The sequence below is a fragment of the Corapipo altera genome, unplaced genomic scaffold, assembly GCF_003945725.1.
Source record: "Corapipo altera isolate COAL_440 unplaced genomic scaffold, ASM394572v1 64, whole genome shotgun sequence".
NCBI lineage: Eukaryota > Metazoa > Chordata > Aves > Passeriformes > Pipridae > Corapipo > Corapipo altera.
In genome coordinates this window covers 9,740,574-9,759,717 of record NW_020884893.1, presented here as the reverse complement: position 1 = coordinate 9,759,717, position 19,144 = coordinate 9,740,574, and the positions used below count along the sequence as shown (strand labels likewise).

The 19,144-nt window shown below is 58.3% G+C and overlaps 1 protein-coding gene across 5 annotated transcripts; it reads left to right on the top strand.

Moving 5' to 3' along the window:
- The first annotated feature begins 87 nt into the window (after window positions 1-87).
- Window positions 88-18,894, top strand: BCL2L1 (BCL2 like 1). 5 transcript variants are annotated; one of them, XM_027646330.1, is made up of 3 exons: window positions 88-326; window positions 1,327-2,001; window positions 17,139-18,894. In XM_027646330.1, the coding sequence occupies exons 2-3, from the start codon at window positions 1,438-1,440 to the stop codon at window positions 17,274-17,276; spliced, it is 702 nt and encodes a 233-aa protein (XP_027502131.1). In that variant the 5' UTR covers window positions 88-326; window positions 1,327-1,437; the 3' UTR covers window positions 17,277-18,894. The 5 variants fall into 5 exon arrangements, with proteins under 5 accessions (XP_027502131.1, XP_027502134.1, XP_027502133.1 ...); XM_027646333.1 differs by having other exon boundaries at window positions 166-326; window positions 1,332-2,001; XM_027646332.1 differs by lacking the exon at window positions 88-326 and adding an exon at window positions 457-484.
- Window positions 18,895-19,144: the final 250 nt, after the last annotated feature.

Sequence of the window (19,144 nt, the reverse complement as noted above, 5' to 3'; positions counted from 1 at the left end):
GCTGCACCCCCGCCCTGCACCCGACACCTCCGCGCCTGCGCACTGTGCCCGCCGGCCCCGCGCGTGCGCCCCGCGCCCCCGCGCCGTCCAACCGACGCTCCCCGCCCAGCCTCGCGGCACCGTGCGCATGCGCACCGCACCCTCTCCCGCCCCCTCCCACACTGCCGCACCCCCCCGGCCGCTCGGCGGGCGATGCGGAAGGAGCCCCGAGATTGCTGAACTGGGCCGAGGCCCGGCGGGGCTCCTGGCGACCCCCGCGGCGTCGCTGCCAGCCGGGCCCGCGGGGCAGGGCTGGGAAGGACGGGGACCCTCCGCCGGCCGCTGAGGTAAGGGGCGGGGTAGGGCAGGCCGTGAGTGACGGGCGGCTCAGCCAACGGGGAGGGCGCGCTACCGGGGCCCCGCCCCTGCGGGGGCTCTCGCCAGCGATGATTGGCTGGCGGGCCGTGCGCCGTGTCGGGCCTCGTGCGCGGGCCCCGCCCCCCGGGTACGGCGGCCGGGGGGGGGCGCCCGGGGCCGGCCCGGGGCCCGGGGGGGGGGCGGCCCGGGGGCTTTGAGGGGTGGCCCGGCAGTGGTGGGGCCCGTTCGGTGGCCTGGGGGTCCGGCTCCCCACTGCGGCGCCCCCGCCCGCCGCTGCCCGGCGTGTCACCGTCCCGGTGGCCGCGCGCTGCTGGCGGTGACTGGGATCGCTCCCGTAAGGGCACACGGTCGGGCGGCGGCAGCCCCCAGGCGGGCCGTGCCTTGCGAGCCCCGCTGGCGAGCGCTCGCCCGCCGGTTTTCAGCGGTTTATCCCCTCCGCCCGCCAAGACCGAGGGGCGGTGAGGGCTGCGGTTACCATCAAAGCCGTGACCCTTGGGCTGCGCTGCCCGCCCGCTGCCGCCGCCGTTGGGCAACGTTGGGCCGGCGGAGGGGGCGGGGGCACCGGGCCCTTTAACGGGCGGGGCGGGGCGGGGGCGGGCAGGGGCGGTGCCGCCGCCGCGGCGCTCCGGGACTGGCGGAGCGCGGCCGGGCCGGCCCGCAGCTCCAGCACAACGAGAACCGCCTTCGCCCCGGCCCGGCCCGCTGCTGGCCTGCCAAGGCGCTGCCCGCACCCGGTGAGATCTGGGGGCTGCTCGGAGCTAGCCGGGGGGGGTGGCCCGGGACCTGGGGATGGTGTCCCGGGAGGGGGGTCTGACGGTGGGTTCTTCGATGCGGTGGCCCCCGGAGCCTCGGCGTAGAGCTGCGGGGGTGAGCTCGGTCTAAGGATAAGCTGTCGGTGGTAATGGCGCGGGCGCATCTAAGAGCTGTGGCATTAACCGTTTCGGTGCCTCTCTCCTCCTCTGTGCGAAGGTCAGATGTTGCCATCGGTCTCGAGGAAGAGGAGCATAGCCGGGACCTGCTAAGCGCTGATCTGCTTGTGCCCCGGACCATGGACTCATTGAGGGTGCCCCAGGTGTGAAAATGTCCAGCAGTAACCGGGAGTTGGTGATTGACTTTGTTTCCTACAAGCTCTCGCAGAAGGGGTACAGCTGGAGCCAGCTGGAGGAGGAGGATGATGAGAACAGGACTGACTTTGCGGCGGCGGGGGAGGACGAGATGGACGGCGTCCTCAACGGGAGCCCCTCCTGGCACGCGCCCGCCGCCGGCCACGTAGTGAACGGGGCCACCGTGCACCGGAGCAGCCTGGAAGTGCACGAGATCCGGCGGGCGGCCGACGTGAGGCAGGCGCTGAGGGAGGCGGGGGACGAGTTCGAGCTGAGGTACCGGCGGGCGTTCAGCGACCTCACCTCCCAGCTCCACATCACCCCCGGCACGGCCTACCAGAGCTTCGAGCAGGTGGTGAACGAACTGTTCCGCGACGGGGTGAACTGGGGCCGCATCGTGGCTTTCTTCTCCTTCGGGGGGGCCCTGTGCGTGGAGAGCGTTGACAAGGAGATGCGGGTACTGGTGAAGCGCATTGTGTCGTGGATGACCACGTACTTGACCGACCACCTAGATCCCTGGATCCAGGAGAATGGCGGATGGGTAAGAGCTCCTCTCTGCAGCGCTGGGGGGGGTGGCTGCCCGTGGCCTCCCTCGTTTCAGGCTGGCAGTGGGGCCGGTCAAACCGGAGCAATGTTTGTGCTGGTGCTTGTCCTGGCCCTTGCAGGGAGATAAAGGGGCGTGTGTGGCCTTTCCCTCTCTGTTCTTAACACTCTGTCCCAAGAGGGTCAGTCCACCACAATGACACAAGCAGTTTGTGCTCAGACGTGTCCTTCTCCCTGTTTCTTCTTCATTTCCCTGGATGTTATGTAAAAGACCTGTTTTCCTTTGGAAATCTAATGTTGTCCGAGCTTGTTCTTCAAGCAGAGCCCTTGCTCTGGTGGATATTCCTGGTGTCATTAACAGCAGGGAGTGGAGCTTCCTCCTCTCCAAGGCAGTGCTGTGGTGGACTGGCTGGTGGTTTCCCGAGGTAACAGCTACTTCTTCATTCTGGAGACAGCACTGTGCCTTGCTCATGGTGCAGTGAATCCCACAGCAGATCCCAGCGGGTGGGTGGGCTTCTGGGACTGTCTGAGCTGGTGTGGTGGGAGCCAGAGCTGAGGTGGGGGCAACCCCTGTGCTGAGGAGCTGCTAAACCTGCAGCTGCTTCTCCCTTGGCAGGGAGCAGTGCTCCCAGCTGCCCCAGCAGCAAACCCCGGGAGCTCTCAGTAGTGAGGTATTAACATGAATAAGCATTTCTTCAGGAAGCATTCTTGAAATGCCGGGTCCGGCTGTGCAGTGCAGCCTGGGACTGCCGGCGGGAGGTATATGACCTACAGATGTCTGAGTTTGCATTTGGCTTCTGCATCCCAGTGGTTCCCTGCTGGTGTAACCTTTACCAGTTCCCACTGGAAAGAGTTCATGCTGTCAGGCATCGGCATCTAAATGGTGGGGAATCGCCTCCTTGCTGGGAGCTGAGACCTCTTGGCCCCCTTCAGCTCACGGTCCATCAGCAGAGCCCCATATTTTGGGAAGGGGATGGGAGCCTTGGAGGCTCTCCCCAATTCCCTGTGCCTAGCCAGCAATGCTGGGGACCCTGGAGAAGAGGGGGAGCCGGTGCACCCAGGGAGAGGGAGCCAGTTCGTGAAGGGTGCAAGAATTCCAAGAATGTGGCCGCCCTGGGGCACTGCCTGGGTGGGGCTGCTCAGGCAAGGAGAGGAGCTTGGTTTCGATTAATAACCCAGGATCTGCTGACCATTTCATCTGGCTGTATCTGGCCCATTAGCTCTCTCATCCTGCAGATAACCCTGGCCAAATTCAGAGGTCCTTCCCCCTCCCTCTGGCCTTGGCTTTTAAAGCCACAGATTAGTCTTGGAATTGAGTGATCAAATTGAGGTTTCCAAGCTAGTGTGGCTGTTGCTGTTAGTGACGGATTGGGCTGTATCCTGGAGACCTAGGCGATAATGCAATCTGATTTTTTGTAAATGAACTCTCTGGGGGATTTAGATTAAATCACTGGTGGAAAATCACTGGTCCCTGCTTGCAGGGAATGAAATACCTCCTCCCTCTGTTCCCCACCCCCAACCATGACGATTCAGACTCTTCAATTTTTTTGTGTCTGTCTCTAAATTAATTGTTTGGAGCAAATATTTGTTCAACAGATTGCGGAAGGGTCAGGACTCCTCTCTATCTGACCCGCCCACCAGCTCTCGCTTTGAAAATCGCCGTTTCCCACTCAGGGGACAGCCTTGCTCTCTTGTTCTAACCTTGAACCAAGCTTCTAACTTCCCTCCCCTGGCTGTGCTGCTCTGCTGAGAGCTGAAGAGGAGCTGGGCAGGGTGATGAAGGCCAAAGTGGGGGGGATCCACCTCACCAGCCACCTAAAAAACAGGACCGGGCCTGCGGCTGCTGCCAGCCTGTTGCAAACCCCCACCAGTGCCTGTTTGAGGTCTCAGCCATAGTTTTCCCCCACGCTGAGGTTTTACCGTGTCCCTTCTCAGGGGCATCCATCCCAGTCCATGCCAAGGGACAGAGGCCATAAGAGCTCCCGGGTGCCTCATGTGTGGGGTGTGCTTGGGGATGCTTCGCTTCCCTTTGCTCTCGCGCGATTCCAGCTGCAGGGAGAAAGCCGCTGGCCCGCTGCCAGCTCTCCCTTGCAAGAGCAGTGCCACCCTCCTGCTCTGGCTGTGCTGGAGCCGTCCCTCTCCCGCCGCCCTGTTTGCACAGGGAATTCCGTTTGGTGCATCGGAGCTGTTAGAGCCTGTCCCATGCAAACAAAGCGCTCCCGAGAGGTGCAGCAGGCAGGTCCCGGTGAGACGGATGCAAGTTCTGGCAGGCCTGCTTGGCAGGGCCCAGGTGGTTTGTGTTTTGGAGAGCTGCAGCACTGCTCTTCCTGAAAAGCCCCTCTGAAAGAGGGAAGGAGCGTGGCTCCGTCACAAGTGCCGCACAGCATGGTTGTGTAGGAAGCTCTGTTTCATTCACCACCAGTGGAACAAAGGCAGCATAGGGTGGCTGCGGGGTGCAGGTGTCTTTGGAGGCTGCTGCATGCTGGGCTGTAGCAGTTCTCTTGAGAAATCATTTTTTGAGGCAAGGGGGAAATGGTAAATCTCACTCCACAGCGTTAACATGGGAGTGTTTTTTCGCTGCCTTGGTTTGCCCTCCTCTCTGCAATCTGGCACTGGGAAAACAAACAAACGAGAGCAACCCAAGGGGAATGTTTAATAACCAGTCAGAAGAGAGCTGCTGCCTTGGCAAGCTATCAGATCCATAGAAGAAGCTTTCCTGGGGCAGTTGCTTTGGCCAGGACCAGATCCCACTAGCCATGAAGTTCAAATGGTGATCCCAGTGGGTATCAGGAGTCATGGAGGGAGAAATCTGGTGAGTGGAAAGGCAGGAGGGGGAAGCGCAGAGCAAGCAGGAAAGAGCCTGGCAGGCAGAGATGTACTGACCGTGCTTAATCTGTTTGAGAAAGGAAAGTGAGCAGTAGTTCCTGCCTGGCTGTGACCCTCCAGTGCATGACAGCTCTTCCTTAAAGGCTAAACCCACATTCAGAGTGGGATTTAAGGAGGGTGTTCTGGAGGGGCATCTGTGGATGGCAAGTCAAAGGTTTCCTGTTTGTGGGGCCAATGGTGGGAACCAGTATGAGGGGGCTGTGAAAGCAAACAGCATCTTTGTCACCAGTCACATCTGAATCCCAGCAAACTGGGCTAGGCTGAAGGAGGATGGACTACTTCCTGCGACTGCATGGTGCTTCCTGGGCTCTCAGCTGGCCCTGGCCACACAGGACTTTGTGTGCTGGGACATGTGTTGTGTTGCTCTGCAGTGGCCTGGAAGCTTGTGGTTCTCTTTGGGGAAAACCCTTTGAAGATTTCAATATAGCAAACTCATTTTCTATCTTTTTAGTTTTTTCTGAATGGTAGGAAATGACTCAGCCTGTGTCATATGACAGAGTGCAGCTGGGATTTCGTCCTGTGCTCTGGCTCCAGGCTCCTCAATGGTTTCAGGTTGAGAGCTACACTTTGATTCTCAGCTTTTGGGAAACACTTCTTGGCCTTGTGCCATCACCCAGGTATCCTGCACAAGCTTTCCCTGCCACCACCACGTTACCTGGGAGTGTCATTTTCCAAAGCTCTGCCCTTCTGAGCATTGAACATGTTGGTTTTCGGGGATGTCCCAGCACTTCTAATCCTGTTTGAGATCCCAGCACTTCTAATCCTGTTTGAGATTGGTTTCACGTGCTGGCCACACCACCACCCAGCAGAGCTGACTGTGGAGGTGACTGAGCATAGCCAAGGCCACACTTTGCAGTCCTGGAGATTAATTCTGTGGAGACAGACTGTGAGAGTTGGGGTTGTTCAGCTTGGAGAAGAGAAGGCTCCGAGGAGACCTTAGAGCCCCTTCCAATGCCCAAAGGGGTTCCAAGAGAGCTGGAGGGGGATTTTGGACAAGAGGATGGAGTGACAGGACAAGGGGCAATGGTTTCACACTGGCAGAGGGCAGAGTCAGATTGTATGTTAGGAAGGAATTTTTCACTATGGGGGTCCTGAGGCCCTGGCACAGGTTGCCCAGAGAAGCTGTGGCTGCCCCATCCCCACAAATGTTCACAGCCAGGTTGGGCAGGGCTTGGAGCAACCAGGGCTAGTGGAAGGTGTCCCTGCCCATGGCAGAGGGGTTGGAACAAGATGAGCTTTAAGGTTCCTTCCAGCCCAAACCATTCTGTGAATCCCCTTCAGTGGCCTGTGGAGCTCAGCTGGGCTGTCGCTTTGCACTTTGGCCTCTGTAATTATTTTACAGCCTTGATCCCTTGCAGCTGAGACCATGGCCCCATTGTCATCACCTGCTTGGGGTGAAAAAAATACTGTCCTTCTGCCAGCAGGGTCCCCCCAATCCCTTCACATTCCTGTGTGTTCCTCCCTGGCTTTGGGAGCTGCTGGCAGGGTCTTGGCTCGGACTGTCCTGCCTGGAGTGAGCAGCCCATGTAGCTGTATCCTCACTGATTGCTGGAGAACTGGGCTCGACAGAGCCCTGGCAGCTCCTCACCCTGCCTGCGACCTGGGAGGCTTTTCTGCAGTGCTCTCCAGGAAATGCCATTGGAATGACTTCCACTGCAGCTTCCTGCCCGGCCCGCAGCAGCATTCCTGCCACTAGACCGAGAGGATGCAAAGGCTGATTTCAGAGCTTTGCTCTTCACCCCCTTTACTCGTTTTCCTTCTCTGGGGCCCTGCCTGTTTTCTGTGCTGCCTCTCGGTGCGCGGTGCAGTTTGATTACGTTCCTTAGATGTGTGATTAGAGCAGGCGCCTGGAAAGCCAAGCTCCTGCCCGTGGCTGGCTGTGGCTCAGAGCAGCCCACTTAACCCCGGGGTCCTTCAGCGAAAGGGATAACGTTTCCTTCTCTCCCAGGGGAGCCACTGGCAACTCGGATTCGTAAAGCACTCTGAGTTCTTTAATCCGAAGAGCTGAGTGTCATTTAAAAAAAGACCTGTGAAATAATTAACAAACTGTTTCTTGCTGCTCTGTGTTCACAGCTGCTCTCGGCAATGTCATTCCGCCTGCTCATCCTGCTCCTCCCTGACGCTGGAGCCGGGTCCCCAGAGCGTTGCCTGGGGTCTCTCCCCATTTCAGCAGCAATGGGGTGTCCCAGTGTAGCAGAAGGGGTGGATGGGAGCAACGTGCTCTCTTTTCCTCAGTGGAAGCTGCAGCTTTCTGTACGTGTCTGGGGTGCTGTGCCTGATTTCTCTGGAACTTCTGTACAGTTTGTGTAGGTGGTTTCCACCTGGTAGCAGTGACACACCCGTGGCACACACCGGGTGCAGATGAATGGTGATGTGGTGCTCTGAGACCTTTGCTTAAGCTTCTCTCTCCTTGGGTTTTTACCAAGCAGCTGACGGCTGTGAGCACAGTCCCATCTTGACATTACAAGGAGTATTTCTCTAGCAGCTCTTTCCCCACTAGCTGTAAAGCCAGAGTATTCCCAGGAGGAGCTGGGGGAAGGGAGGGGATGGATATCAGTTGAAGAAGTGTTGCAGACCTGCTGAACCGAGAGGCGAGGAATTAATGGTGGCTTCTGCTGTGGGAGCAGAAGGGGGCTGGGGGCAGCTGCTCTGTCCCCCCTGGGGATCCTGAGAGCAGCCGGGATGTTGACCTACGTGCTGACTCAGAGCACAGGTATTCGCTGCGGGTGGCTCTGCCTTGTGGTGGCAGGAGAGCAGCCACGCTCTCCTCCACCCTCTGCTCTCCTCCTCCACCCTCCCGCGTGGGATGTTGCCCTTAAACACTATTGTTCTGAGCCACTAAAGATTAACACACAGAGTGGAAGCATGAAAGGGAAGCGGCGTCCCTCGATGCCAGGGCACTCCTTGCTTTACTGCCCTGGCCTTGGACAGGGAAACTTCCTCCTCCCTGCTCCTCACCTGGAAGGATGTGCGGAGGGGTGCTTGGTGCAGGATCTCTCTGAAGTCCTGCTCCTAATCATCCTTGGGATGCCAAGAGCTAAAGTTAGGGAACACACATTCCAGAGGTGTGGGAGAGGTGCGCCCACGGAGCGGGGCAGCAGTCTCAGGGCACAGGCTGGCCCTGCCGTGTTCAGGTGGGGAGAAGGGTTACTCTTTGCTGCAGCAGCTGAACAGCCCTGTGCTCTGGAGCGAGGGTGCCGAGGGCTGCCGGGAGGCAGAGCCGTTAGCAGATGGCTCCAGCTGGCCTTACCGGGGAGCAGGTGTGGGTTTCGGGGGCAGCCTTTTAAGAGAGATGTCAGTTTTGAACCCGGGAGGCTCAAGGGGCTGAGCCGTGGCTGCCACGACTCGCATGCTGGGGAGCTGTGACCTAGTTGTGCTGTAGAAATGCTCGGTTTATTTTTTATTTTTAGGTATTTTTGCTTATTTTATCCTCATGTTTAATTTAGTTAGCAAAAAAAAAAAAAAAAAAAAAAGAATCGGGAGGGCTGAGCAGTGCTGGGAAGGACTGCCTGCAGGCGGGAACGCCCGCTGCAGCTCCAGCATCTCTCTCCAGCCGCCCGTGTCTTCTCTCGGACACGTGCTCACGTGTACCAGCCCAGTGCTGTCTCTCAGGATCTCTTTAATGGGAAACCCAGTGCACTCAGCGCTGCTGCCTGCCTGCCTGCCTCCGGGGTAGTGAGGGAGGGAGGAGCGGGATTTGGAGTGTTAACCAGAGAGGCTCCCGTGGCCACGGGGACTGTTCGAGCGTTGTGCTGTAACTGGTCTGCCTTCCCTCTGCTGCTGGGAGCAGGGAGCTGGGGGAGTTTGGTGTTTCAGGGGGCTTTGGGCTGGTTACTCTTTCAACGGCTGCTTGCCCCTGCAGTGGCACAGCGTGCCCAGGGAAGGGTAATAGGCTGTATCTGCAAAGAGGGAAGTTTCAGGGGTCTGTGCAATTCTCTTGGGGAGAGCTGCTTGAATTTATTGCATTATCCTCCTTCCTGCTCAAGCTTGTGTTTCAGCTGTGTCTGCAGACGTAGCTGCTGATTTAAGTAGATCCAATTAGTAGCTAGCTCCTGGCATCAGTATCCTGCTCTGGGAGATGAGCCCTGGAGATGAGGAGCCTCTGGTGGGAGCGGGGCTGGGCTCGGCTCTTGAGCCCCCACTCCTGATCTAAGATGGACCTGGAGGTCCCTGGCTCACAGCCCTGCACCTGAGCTCAGAGGGACACCGAGGCAGGTGTCCTGCTCTGTGCTCCGCCTGGCCAAGAACAAAGAGCAGGCAGGTTCTCCCTGCCTCTACTGCTGCCAGACAGGTGCTCTTAAGACTGAAATCAAACACTCCAAAACATGACAAGTTGGCAGCAGGCAGGGCTTGGAGCAGGAGCTGGAGCTGCTCACACCAGGAGCCATGGGGCAGAGGCATGCAGTGACCTGGCTCCTGGGGTAGGACTTGAAAGGGAGCTGCTGGAGCTGGCTGCTTCCTGAAGGAGCATGGAAGGGTTTTCTTCTCTGCTGGAGGGTGAGGGGCTCTTTGGAAAGCTCAGAGAAGTGGTCTGGGCTGGCACAGAGCTGGTTTGATTTGAATGCAGCTGATGTCACGCTCAGTTGGAGCAGGACAGCTGTCTGCCTGCATCACTTCTCCAAATGATACCAGTCCCATTTGCCCATTTCTCTGGTTTGTGCCACCACTGAGACTGAGGAAAACTGGGGACACTATGAGAGTTGTGCAGGGACACAGCTGGTGGCTGTATGTGACATTACTCTGTGTGTGTGACTCGTGGTGAGCTGGCTCAGGGTTTGGGCTGGGATTTGGGAGCTGGGTGTGTACATGGCCCTGGGTAGTGCCTGGGTGACATATGGCTTACGTATGGAGAAAATGAGGTGTTGCTACCTGTAAATGGGCCATAATGGAGTGTTGCAAGTGCCTCCATCCTGTGCTGGTATGGCTCACCAGCGTATTAAACTTGCTGGAGAGCTAATATCTTTTAATAGAGCAACTGACCTCATTTAGAAGCTTCCAGTGCACCAGCCAGTGATTATTTCATGCAACAACATGCATGGAGGAGCCCAGGGCAGAGCACAAAGTCTCCTTCTCATGCTGCACCACTCTCTCCCACGTTTGCTGCATCAGCTGCCTACTGTGCTTCCTGCCCTCAAGTCAGCAAGGATTTTGCTAAAAGGGACTTTGTGGCCTGAATCATTTGAGATTTCATGTGGAGTAACAGGAAGTGAAAACAGAATGAGCACATCTTCCTCCTCTTCCTGCACCTCCACCCTTTCCCCTTTTTTCATTCAAGTGGCACATAAGAATTACAGCAGCCTCCTGAGGTCCTGGGGCTGACATGGGAAGTGGTGAAGTTTGGCTGTCGCTCCTCCAGGATGCTGGAGGACGAGTGGCTGAGGCAGAACTGGGCAGCCATTCCCCAGGGCCCATCTCCCCTGAGGACTGTCCCTACGTCCCTGCCCATTATCCATGGGCCCTGGTAACGCTGCCATTCCCTTTGGGATGAGGCTTGCAGTGAGGGTGAGGGCCAGGGAGAGCTGTCAGCATCGCCCACTCATCCCCTGGCAGGAGGGAACGTGGCTCAGCAGCCGGGCACACGTGAGCATGGCACATCTCCTCGGCACAGGTTTCCCCACGGTTACACAAGGGCAGGATTGCACAGGAGCTGTGACGTCCGGGAAGAGCAACGACAAGGTGAAAACTGAGCTCAGTTCCCCGGGTGTGGGTGACCCTGCCGAGGTGCTGCCCATGGCATGAGCTGCCCATGGCACTCGTGTTCCCGGCCCCGCAGGCGGCAGATAACCGGGACATGAAAGCAGGAGCCTTCCCTGCCCCCCGAGCGCGCCCCTCGCACAAAGGCTGCTCTGCTGCGGGGCTCAGACACCATCTGTCCGGTGGGGAGAAGCATCAGAGAGACCGTCTTTCCTCGGACTATTCCACTTAATGCCCTTTGGAAAACAATCCCATTCCCAGCAGGTGCTAATCTCTTGAGTGGATCCGGCTCAGCCAATGTGTTCTTCGCTGTGCCTTTGTACCAGAGCCGTGTTGCCTGCCAGCCGTCCCGCTGCCGAGTGGGACCGATGCCGGCCGGGGCTGCGGCACCTTCGGGAGCCCTCAGCCCGGTTAGCTCTGGGAGAAACACTGATGAAAGATGGATGCAAGTGGATTAGTCATTCACATCGTCTCCGGCTTTAATACACATGAATGTTTCAGCAGATTTCTGGAACGGAGAGCGCAATTCCCTGCTCTCCATCTCGTGCTGTGCACAGCAGTCTCCCGGGGCAGGGACGGGGGTTACAGCTGTCACCGTAGCCTCTTTCATGTATTTGGAAAACGCTGAAATTGTGCTGAATGGTGTGGGGTTATTGCAGGTTCCCTGGAGCCAGTGATGAAACCAGTTTGACAGGAGGCTGCCACGGCAAGGATTAGGGCTGGAATGTGCTAGTGAGGGTTTGTTTCTGGTTAGAAAAGAGCTGGCTTTGGCCCGGGCTAGGCTGGAGCCCCGAAGGTCTGTTGGGCTTTGGCCCCAGGGGCATCCTGCCTGCCGGTCCCCCCACCCTGCAGCCCCTCTAGCTCAGTGGGAGGAGAATGAGGAGGGGATGTGCTAGTTTAATTGACCCTTTTGAATTTATGTCTGCCTCCTTCAGAGCTGCAGGTTTCAATGAATGGAGAACCCTGGGGTTTGGGCAGGGACAGCACCCCAGCACCCACAATGCCCCAATGTCACCGGCTCCCGGGGCAGGAGAGGCAGTGGGTGGGTGGCATTCCCTGCCATTGTCATGGAGATCAGCAGCTGCTTCCCTGGAGGTCACCATTTGCATAACAGTTAGAGCTGAGTCTCTGGAGTATTTGCACCTGCAGTGTGTTGTCCCCAGAGCCCCTTCCTCTCCCTGTGTCCCCAGAGCCCCTTCCCCACCCCATTCCAAGCCTGCCCAGGGTTGCTGGTGGGGGCCAGGGGGATGAACTATAGATCTTCCCTGCCCACAGAAGGGGATTGGAACTAGATGGTCTCTTTAAGGTCCCTTTCAACCATTCTAGGATTCAGTGTTTCTGTGGAGAAGGTCTGAGACTTCAGCCTTGGATGGCAGGTTCCCTTGGCATGCTCCTGTGTCTGAGGCTTACCTTGACCTCAAGTCCTGATACTGCAGGCAGGGCTGTGGCTGATGCAGTCACACTTTCCAGGCTGGGGGTGGTGGGGGCCACACAGGGATATGGTGTCAGGGGAAGCAGGGCAGAGGGAGAGCCTCCAGGATGTCTCTTCCACTCATATCACATAGGGACCCACAGAGATGTGTTTACAGGATCCTCGTGGCATCCTTTGGGAATACTTATGTTTTCTTTTGTTCTTAAAACTCTCAGCTGCCTTTTACCCCCTGTGTTTCACCTCCAGGTTCACATATGCCAGTCCCATGTGGTGAGCTGGCAGCTCACAGGGGCTCTGGGAGCAGGTTGCTGTCGATGCAGGGCTTTGTTGTGGTCTGTGCTGAGCTGCTGCCTTTCTTTTTCCGTCCTTGTCTCTCTGCTCAGCACAAAACTGTTCCCAGCATCTCATTAACAAATGTCTGGTCATCCAGATGACTCCGCTCCTGGCCGGCGGTTGCTTAGACCTCTGAGCAGGAACACAGCTGTACTTACGGCGAAGGTAAAACAGAAACAGCCTTGTTTTCAAGGGAAACATTGCCTCGTGATGAGAATGCCTGGGTTGGGAGTCAGATGCTGTGGCTCACACTGCTGGCTTGCATACAGCTCTGGGGAAGGCATTTAACCTCCCTGCATCTCTGTTGATCCATCTGGGAACAGTGCTGACTTATCCCACGGGAGGTTTTGGAGGATCAACTCATTTTTTATAAAGGACATGAGGATCCTTGAGTGGGAAAGGTTGCTGTGCATGCTGAGGTGGTTGCTGTGGGTGTCTGACTGGGTATCAGGACTGTGGGGAAGCTCCAGAGCTCCTGCTGGGGGCTGAGCCTCCGTGTCAAAGTCTGACCAAGTGCCACCAGTTCACCTGAATACTCCCAGTAGTGCCTGGCTCTTCCCTGCTGGTTTTCAGAGCTTTGTACTTGTGTTCCCAGTTACCTTCATACCCTTCAGTGTCTTGTGCAAGGCAGGCTTTGAGCCCCCAAACTCAGACCCCTCCCCTCTCTGCTCTCCCGCCTCACCAGAGGCCAGATGGGGATTCACTGCCCACATCTGCTTCCTTCACCTGCCCTCATGGCTTGATGTCACCGAATCCTCTTTCCCCAAGTGTTGGGGCTTTTCTTGAAAGAGGAACCTGCTCTGCTCTGCTCACTCTGAATGGGATCCAGCAACTGTTCTCCCTCCTGTGCAGGCAGCACTGGTGAATGAAACCAAGGAAACGGGTGAGAGCCTCACATTTTGGGTGTTCCACTTCCCAGGCCAGGATGTGAGTGCTGTCTCAGTCAGATCTCATGCTTTGTTGATCTGCTCTCCCACCCGAGACAGAGCACTTTAGGTCAGACCTGCTCCTCTTGCCTCTCTTGTGCGTTGGCACTGGGCAGTGTTTAAATGGCTGCTGCACCCCTGTGGTGCTGGGTTGCAGTTTGGGGCACTGCAAGTGTCCAGAGAACCTTTGGCACTGCAGAACCTTCCTGCCCCACCTCTGTGGGGTGGTGGAGCCTGACTCTCCGGGTCCTCTGCCTTGTGCAAGAAGCACATGGAGCAAGGAGGGAAGCCCCCCTCACCCCAATTCCCCCAGCAAGTGCTGGTTTAGGCTCCAGCAAGAAAACGGTGCTTCCTTCCCCAGCTCTGGGGAGGAGAGGCCAAGGCAAGGGATGGCCTCTTGCGTAGGAATAACGTCTCTGCTTCCTCATGGCCTGCCCCAGAGCGTCCTCCTCCGGGACGTGTCAGTCACCCGGAGTGGGAAGGGGATGTGACGGGTGTTCAGCAGTGGAACAGGGTGTTCAGCAGTGGAACAGCCCGTCCCCTTGGGTGAAGAGGCCCACTGGCACAGGGAGAGAGAGCGGCTGGGACACTGACGTGCTGTTGCTACCATAGTCCTTGTGATTGACTCAGGAATTCCAAATATTTCCTCTCAGATAAAGGTGACTGGGGGGAGGCCAGAAATATCTGGACGTGTCTGGGCTAGCCTGAGATCCCAAGCACCAGGACAGAGAGGTCAGGATCAGTCCTGGGAGTGCTGGGCTTCAGGTGTGGAGCAGTCAAGGCCCGGGGTGGTGTGGGAACAGAGCAAGCTGCCTTTCCCTAACCTTCAACCCCCTCTGCGAACAGGCAGGGAGGATACTCCTGCCTGTTTTCCCACTCCCTCCGATCTGGGATCTGGTTCCCAGGGGACACATCTGGGATCGTAGTTGTGCAGGGGCTGAGCTATCGCAGCTCCTGGGGCGGTTTCCCCAAGGAAGGGCAGGGCGCTCTCCTCGGGTGCCCTGCAGCCCCCAGCTGTGGATCCAGCAGCTGCTGCTCCCTTCCCAAGGGAAGGAGAAGGGCTCATGCCCCCTCCCTGCCCGTGCTGGGCTCTGGCCGTGCTCCCCTCCGTCTGTAGCACCCGATAGCTCTGCGTTCACCATGCGCCATTTATCTCTCCTCCAGCAAACACTTCCTTTTCTTAGAAGTAAGGGCTTCAAAACACACTTCTTGGAACTGCCTTTCCACAAGCTCAGCGGCACATGCCATGGAAAAAGCAGCAGGGAGAGCAGGCTGCCAGCCCTCCCTGGCTCCCTGCCTGGCCACGGGAGGCCCTCTCCTGGTGCCTGTCCCATGGAGAGGCCAGGTGGCTGTATGGCCCTGCCCTCCAAGGGGAGAACCATCCCTGGGGCAAGGGCCCTGGCACAGAGAGAAGGGACCCACAAGGATTGTCGAGTCCAATTCCTGGCCCTGGACAGGACAACCCAACAATCCCACCCTGTCCCTGAGAGCACTGTCCAAATGCTCCCTGAACTCTGGTTCAGGCTTGGTGCCAGGATCACTTCCCTGGGGACCCTGTACCAGTGCCCAGCCACCCTCTGGGTGAAGAACCTTTTCTTACTGTGCAGCTTAAACCTCCCCTGGCACAGATGTTGTAAGGGTGGTGGTTTTGGACAAGGCTGTGCCTTCTACCCCAGTTCTCTGTGCCCTCCATCCCTGCCAGCCTGCTCTCAGTTTGCTGCTGCTTGCCCTGCCCTGTCAGCTCCATGCTCATCACCACCTGTCAGCAGAGAGACTTCCTGTGCCAGAATTTAAGACACCCCCTCCTTGAGTTTGAGCTTTCCTCCCATCCCTCTCCTGCAGCAGGTCACTGGCTGTTCCCTGGGTGAGGGGCCAGGCAGAGGGGCTGGCAGTGGGCAGCAGCCTTCACCTTTCTCCCTGGACAGCACCTGCCTGTGAGCTGCCTGTTCCTGTGGGGCTGGGACACAGTACAACACCTCCACGGATCCCATGCCAGCTGGCAGGCATGGTGGGAAGCGAGCTGCCTTCTGCCGCTCCATGTATGTGGTGTGAGTCATGGGGATGATTGTCACATCCCTGAAGAGGACTCTGAGTGAGGCGGCAGCAGTGTCATGCCCTGGGGTGAGTTAGCAAAGTCACAAAGTCCCCGTTGTCCCAATACCCTGCCCTTGAGTCTGTGGGTACCTCCTCATGGTCACAGGGTGTGGAAGGCAGACGGGGGAGGTGGAGATGCTGGTGTTTGGTGAGAGGTGGAGAAGAGCCTTGGTGGCAGAGGTGGGTGCTGAGGTGCAGCCCATCAAGGACCGGATCCCCTGTGGTGGGGAGGCCTGTGGCCATGGGGAGGGACACAGCCTGGCTCCCTGGGAGCGAACGTGCAGGTCTGCTGCACACCTTGCTGTGAAAAGCTGTGTGAGCTTGACTGAAGGTGTGTGGCAAGGTGAGGAGGTACCCCACAAGCTGTGACCGTGCTGGGGCTGTTTTGTGGGAGCTGGGAAACTGGCACCATGTTCCATGAGTGACATGGGTGCCAACCATGACCTGGGCACCAAACCCCTGCAGTCCTGTGGCTGCAGGCTGTGGGCAGGTGTGGGAAGCAGCGTGCAGGCAGAGCTGCCAGACTGGGAGGGCAGGCAGGGATGCTGCTCCAGTCTTCGTGGAGCCCGTGGTGAGGCATGACATGAGCACAGCGTCAGCTGGGCTTATCTCTGCTTTCCCAGAGCAGCCGGGTTACTGGAACTGCCTTCACTTATCAGGGAACAGGGGACCTTGTTGGGAAGATGGACTCAAGGTGCGACAGCATCAAGCCCCTGCTGACGCCAGGCTGCTGGCGATCCCTGAGCCTGGAGCTCACAGCTCCCGCTCCCTCTGGCCCTGTGGCTCCTGCTCAGCCCTGATAAACCTGGGAGATCCTGGGCCATATGTTTCCCTGCTTCCTGCAGCCTGCCCAGGGACCCCTCCTGCCCTTCTGTGTGCGGCCCATGGACCCCAGCAGCTCTCCTCACAGTGGGCCAAGGTTCCTGGTGCCTGGAGCAGCAGGAGGGTTGGCAGCATGCCATGGGGGGGCTGCCTGGGCACAGACGTGCCTGTTTTCAGGAGCAGTTCAACTCTGGTGGTCTCTCTCTGCCCTCCATCTCCCCCAGTCCAGGCCATGGCCACCTATCCCCAGCCCCAGGGAGAGGGGCTGTGGTTCTTCTTAAATCTTCCCAGCTCTTGCTGCTGCTGGAGATGAAGGGCTGGAGGCGGCCGGCTTGGACGAGCTGGGCCGGAGTGACTGCATTCCTGGCCAAGCCTCATGCTTGGCCTGCTCTCCTGAAGCCGTGGGAAGGCAGTAGTTTGGCGACCCAGTGTCTGCCTTTGCCACGGGGATTCATGAAATCCAGCTTGTGTTATGGAGTAACCTGTGAGGGCCAGGATGTAGGAGTGCTCGTTGTGCTGAGATGCAGCAATGTGGTGATGAAATCAATAGTGGGATACATGGTGTGGGCTCACAACTGTGGGCATCAGCCCTGGTGCTGCTTCCCCAGGCCTCAGCCAGGGAATGGAGCCCAGTGTGTTCCTGCTGCAATGATTTCTATCACACTTCGATGCTAATTTTAGAGAGCCAAGAGCACGTGATGCATCCCCTGCCCTGCCTGCGTGGTGTTCTCCTCACAAATCCTTTCTGGCATCCTCTTCTCTCATGACTGGTCCTGTGCTTCCCCCCATTGCCCTCTGTGCATGATTCAGAGCGAGGAAGCACAAGGCATCTGTCATCTGCCCGCTCCACACCACAGCTTTCCTGCCAGCAGGAGCCCGCCAGCCCTCCTGCCCCTTCCCTCCGTGCTCCGCACCCGCCCCTCCGCTCACTATTCCCTCTTCCCGCAGGAACGCTTTGTGGACCTCTACGGGAACGATGCTGCTGCCGAGGTGAGGAAGGGCCAGGAGACCTTCAACAAATGGCTCCTGACCGGGGCGACGGTGGCCGGAGTGCTTCTGCTGGGATCCCTGCTGAGCCGCAAGTGACCCGCCGCGAGCCCCCCGTCGCCAGGACGGCTGCGCCTTCACCGCCACATCCACTACACTCCGCTCCCAGGCACCGGCACCGGCGCGGGGGAGCAGCTCCTGGGTCCCGGCTGAGCACCACCCTGCTCCACGGAGTTGTCTCCCTCGTGCCGCCCAGCTCCTTTTATCGTAGCCCGTCTTATTTACTGTTCCGTTGTGTTTTAAAGGCGCTGAGGCCAATGCAGCACTTCAGCCACCGGCTCCCAGCGCTGGGGAGATCCAGGCAGCTGTGGGGCACAGGCTAGAAGGTGTCCCAGCCCTGCAGGGTCCTCCAGATCACGTGGAAGAAAATAAACAGACTTATTTTTGCATGTGTGAGTGCGTGCGTGTGTGTAGATGTGTCACTAATATAAGGTTCCCCAGCCAGAGCAAGGGTCAGGCTCCATTCCCCCGTCTCCATGCTTAGGCACCGGGAAGAGGCAGGCTGCACAGAGGGATGGAGCTTCCCTGCATCCCTGTCCCGTCCTTGCTTTTCCAGGCAGAGCTCATCCCTGTGGTGGGGGAGCAGGAGGAAGAGGCAGAGGCCAGGGGTGAGGAGCTCTGCCCTGAGTTAGTCCCCCACACCCTCTTCTCCCTGGACATCAGCTGCTGGGAGCTGCATCCAGTCCCGGATTGGGATGGTGTACCAGGCCCAGGGCTGTGTCTTGTTGGGTTTCTTGTCCTCTTCCTTCTCCTCCTCCTTCCGAATGTAGATGGCTGTGGGGCCGTGCTCATCTGTCCCCAGCCTGCTCCTCTGGGCTGGCAAAGGAGGGAGACAGGCAAGGGGGAGAGTGCTTGTCCCTGGCACAGGGAACTCTGCAGAGAGCTGGGACTGTGGTGTCCAGGAATGCAGAGCCAGGGATTGGAAAGGGCAGGGGGAGCGATGTCCTTCACAGGGGTGGCAAAGCCCAGGGAGCAGCCGATCCATGGGACCAGCAGGGAAGCAAGCCCAGAGGAGGTGAGAGAGAGAGGGCTGGCACTGGCTCAGAGCCGTGCCGGCCTCTGGGAAGCCTCTTTGGGGACAGTGGGAGCCTCTCCAGTGCTGTCCCGTTTGCTCGCAGTCCCATAGCGCAGGCAGATCCCTGGCAGATCCGTGCGTGGCTGTTACGGGTGCATGCAGTGACTGAGGTGTCTGGCTTCCCTCCCCCTCATCCCTTCCTTGCTCCTGCTGCTGCCGCTGGAGCAGGGAACCTCCAGCCTTTAATAGCTTCCAGAATAAACCCCCTCATCCCTCAGAGCCCACCACTGGCGCACACAGCTCTCCACGCGGGCCTGTCGACGTACGTACGCCCGCGCTCCGCTCTGTACAGGTCGAGTAGTTTTTAATTCATTTGTGAATACTCAATGCTATTTTTGTTATCTTGTCTGTCCGTATTTATGTGTGGGGCCATGCTCCCTGAAGAGGCCAAGGTGGGATGGAGGTGGGGAGGGAGAACCAGATGCTCCAGGGGGGCTCACTTGGCCACTGAGCACAGACTTGCACTCCCCATGTAGGATCCGCTCAGATCCCACACAGGGAGCACAAGGACTAACATTAGCCCAAACATTGAACGCTTCGGATTGCAGGTGGAGGTGATCCACTAATAAAGTTGTCATTGGAGCTGCTGGTGGTGCTGTGGTCTTTGCAAACATTGGGAATTTGGGCAACTTCGGACCCAAAGGAGTTGCCTTCAGCGGAATGGATAGATGGGGATGGGGTCCTCTCCGTGCCCAGGGAAGGGTTGGGATGCTCCAAGGAGAGCTTGCTGTGATCCCGAGGGGATTGGGGGGGAGGGTGGGAGGGATAGTACTAAGGGGTGATGGGGGCAGGAGAGCCCAGGACAGGCTCTTATCTGTGCTGGAGGTGGTGG